At 68.0% G+C, this 2,886-nt stretch overlaps 1 protein-coding gene across 2 annotated transcripts in view; it reads right to left on the bottom strand.

Moving 5' to 3' along the window:
- LFNG (LFNG O-fucosylpeptide 3-beta-N-acetylglucosaminyltransferase) overlaps nucleotides 1–2,886 on the bottom strand; it is an 11,825-nt gene that overhangs the window by 3,870 nt on the left and 5,069 nt on the right. For both annotated transcript variants that reach the window (XM_040634695.1, XM_040634696.1), the window contains exons 2-7: nucleotides 1,937–1,985; nucleotides 1,474–1,573; nucleotides 1,219–1,372; nucleotides 1,042–1,127; nucleotides 508–673; nucleotides 3–88 (exon numbers count right to left, since the gene is read on the bottom strand). In XM_040634695.1, the coding sequence (XP_040490629.1) occupies nucleotides 3–88; nucleotides 508–673; nucleotides 1,042–1,127; nucleotides 1,219–1,372; nucleotides 1,474–1,573; nucleotides 1,937–1,985 (641 nt within the window). The remainder of the gene's footprint in view (nucleotides 1–2; nucleotides 89–507; nucleotides 674–1,041; nucleotides 1,128–1,218; nucleotides 1,373–1,473; nucleotides 1,574–1,936; nucleotides 1,986–2,886) is intronic.

Below are 2,886 nucleotides of genomic sequence, written 5' to 3'. Positions count from 1 at the left end.
ACCTGGACGGGTCAGCCTCCACTGAGAAGGGCCCCTTCACGAGGATGGCATTCCGCTTACTCTCAAACATGCCGTAGCTGAGGGTCACCTGCAGGGGCGGGGGGGTCAGGTGAGACCAGGAGAGGCCCCCATGCCCCCGGCCCTGTCCACGGCTGCCCATGTGGCTCCGCGCAAGGGGATAGCCTTGCCTTCCGCCCTCCCTTGGACCAAGAAGGCAGGCCTGTGAGTCCCACTGTACCACACCCCACCTGTTCCGCACAACCCAGGAATGAAGTCTAGGGCTTCAGCGAAGGCTAGCGGAGTCACCAGTCGGGGCCAGGAGAGCCCTCATGGCACAGAGTAGCCCAGGATCGGAGCAGGGTCCTGGGGGCGGGGGGAGGTGTCCGAGGAGTGCCAACAGTGGGGCCTTTCCTGACTGCTGAAGACAGTGACTCCAGCCTGCCCCCACACCGCTTCGTTCCTCCTCTGTCGGATTTTCCCCTTCCTGCCCTGGCCGGGGACGCGTACCTGCTCGTGGAGCTCGGAGGCGGGCACCTGCTGCAGGTTCTCCAGGTGGGAGTGGAAGAGCCCGCTGCGGATGAGGGGCACGCCCAGCAGGGCCTCCACGATGTAGCCGATGGTGCAGTCGTCCGGCAGCCGGATGCGCTCGGCTGTGCTCATGAAGTGGCCCCCGCTGCAGGAGGAGAGGGCCGGGCCCGTGAGCCAGGCAGAACCCAGCCTGGGACAAAGGAGGGGAACATTGCCCCCTGCGGGGCAGCACGCAGGCCACTGCTGGGTACCGGCTGGCAGGCCAGCAGCTCTGCCCCACCCCACCCCCCACAGCCCCCGTGCAGCACCCTCCCCTGAACCGGTCTGATCACTGAGGGTTACCAGGTGGGTGCAGAGAGGAGTCCCATGGTAGCGGGGTCTGGCAGGAAGGAAGTGACCAGTGGTGGTGGGGGGATCATGACTCCCCGCCTGTGCGTGTGAGGCTGGGGACACCCACTGCTGGGAAGACCTTGGGACCCAGGGCAGGCTCACCCGTGTCCCAAGGGCACTCACCTGGCCCACGGGCTCATCTTCAGGGCCAGCCCACGGCTGATGCAAAAGCCAGCCCCGCCAGTGGCAAACCAGAAGTGGACAGGGCGCTGCGGGAGGGGAGCGAGGTGAGACCCAGGCCCTGGGGAGCCCTTTGGTCTCCTCCCACCGGGCTCCGGCGCACGAGGGCGGCACACTCACCATCTTGTTCTCGCTGACCCTCTCCGTGGCCTGGATAGGCCTGTCCAGGCTGGGCTTGCCGATGTACACGTCCTGCGTGTGCGGGTAGCTGGCCAGCAGCCGCAGCAAAGCCCTGACGTTCACGTAGTTGTCGTCGTCCACGTGGCAGAACCACCTGCAGAGAAGCGGGGAGGGCGTCAAGGGGTGCAGACCGCCAGGGCGGGGACCTGGGGGGGGGGCTCGCTCCTTGGGCCGCAGCCAAAGGCCAACACTCACTTCCTCCCGGATTCGATGAAGTGGTCATACTCCACGGCCATCTTGCAGGACAACGCCTGGCGGCTGTGCGCGGCCGAGCAGTTGGTGTTGACCACGTTGCCTGTGAGCAAGGGAGGGGGCTGTAGGCAGGTCCGCGCTGGCTCAGAGGGGTCAGCCGGCCCGTGAGAGCAGAGCAGGATGGAGCGGGTGACCGTCCCAGGCGCCCTGGGTTCAAGCTGCGTCCCGCCGAGGCCTCCTCCCTCAGCCCCCTCCCCAGCCCAGGGCTCAGGGCCCGGTGATCACGCCTCCCCCAGCCCCACCCCCTCCAGGGCAACCCCGGCCCGCCCCTGCCCATCCATAAACTGCCCTCTCTGGCCCATGGCCTCCGTGACCTCTCCGAAGGGGAGGGAGGAGGAGGAGGGGGAGGGGTCAGTTCCTCCCAGGAGTGGAGCCCCACCCCCGCCTCCCCAAGTCCAGGGCTCACCCGTGCGCCTGGCCAGGGCTTCATCGTCCCCGTCGGTGAAAATGAACGTCTGGAAGGAGAAACGTGGCCTTGAACAGGCGGCTCTGCGTCCCCCAGCCCCGGGCCACTGAGGGGGTGCAGGGCTGGGCACCCTCAGGCTTCAACAGCTACAGCTCAGTCACGCCCACTCTCCACCCTTTCGTGGGCCTCAGTTTCCCCACGTGCACGGAGTGGGTCTCAAGTGCCCAGCCTAAGTAAAAGCGGGGCCGGGACTCCTGCAGACCCCACCCCCAAGTCGACAGCTGGGCCCAAGGTCGCAGGGCGGCTGTGCCGGCACGAGCCAGGTGGGGCGCCCCGCCCACCTACCAGGTAACCGGCTCCCCGTCCGCCCCGCACACCTGGAGGGGCACACACCCTTATTGACACAGCGCCCAGCCGGCAGGAGGGGGCAGAGGGCCGTGGGGGGGGACAGGCGGAGGAGGTCGGCTTTGGGAAGCCAAGTCTCAATCAGTCAGGGACAAAGGCCTCTGCTGGGCGGCTGCCAAGCCCTGGCGGACAAAGGGCCCGGAGGGAGGATGAATCACCAGGCATTGTCCGCCAGCTTTGTCCTGGGCCGCGCGCGAGGGGCGCCGGGCTGGCCTTAACTCGGCCGCGTTAAGCGGGAGTGGCCGCGCTGCCCATTACCATACAGCTGGCCTGGTTAACTGGGCCGGGCTGGGCGAGAGGTCCGACGGGCAGGGGTGCGGCCTCAGCACTGCAGTCCTCGGGGCTGGGCCTTCAACCCCAGCCCCCCCACACCCCAGGCGCCGTGACTAGACGGGCAGGTCACCTTCTCTGAGTCTCAGAAGGCACCACTGTTCTCTGGAGGCGCTGGTGGTCAGGAGGGTTGAGGCGGGAAACCGCAGGTGCCCCAGCCCGCAGATCACTACCCCCAGCACCCATGGGGCCCGGCACCCCCCCCCCCCCCCCCC

Source organism: Ursus maritimus, unplaced genomic scaffold (assembly GCF_017311325.1).
Source record: "Ursus maritimus isolate PB19 unplaced genomic scaffold, ASM1731132v1 scaffold_2, whole genome shotgun sequence".
NCBI classification, from domain to species: domain Eukaryota; kingdom Metazoa; phylum Chordata; class Mammalia; order Carnivora; family Ursidae; genus Ursus; species Ursus maritimus.
Note: the sequence above shows the minus strand (reverse complement) of the source record. Positions and strands in the feature narration are given on the sequence as shown.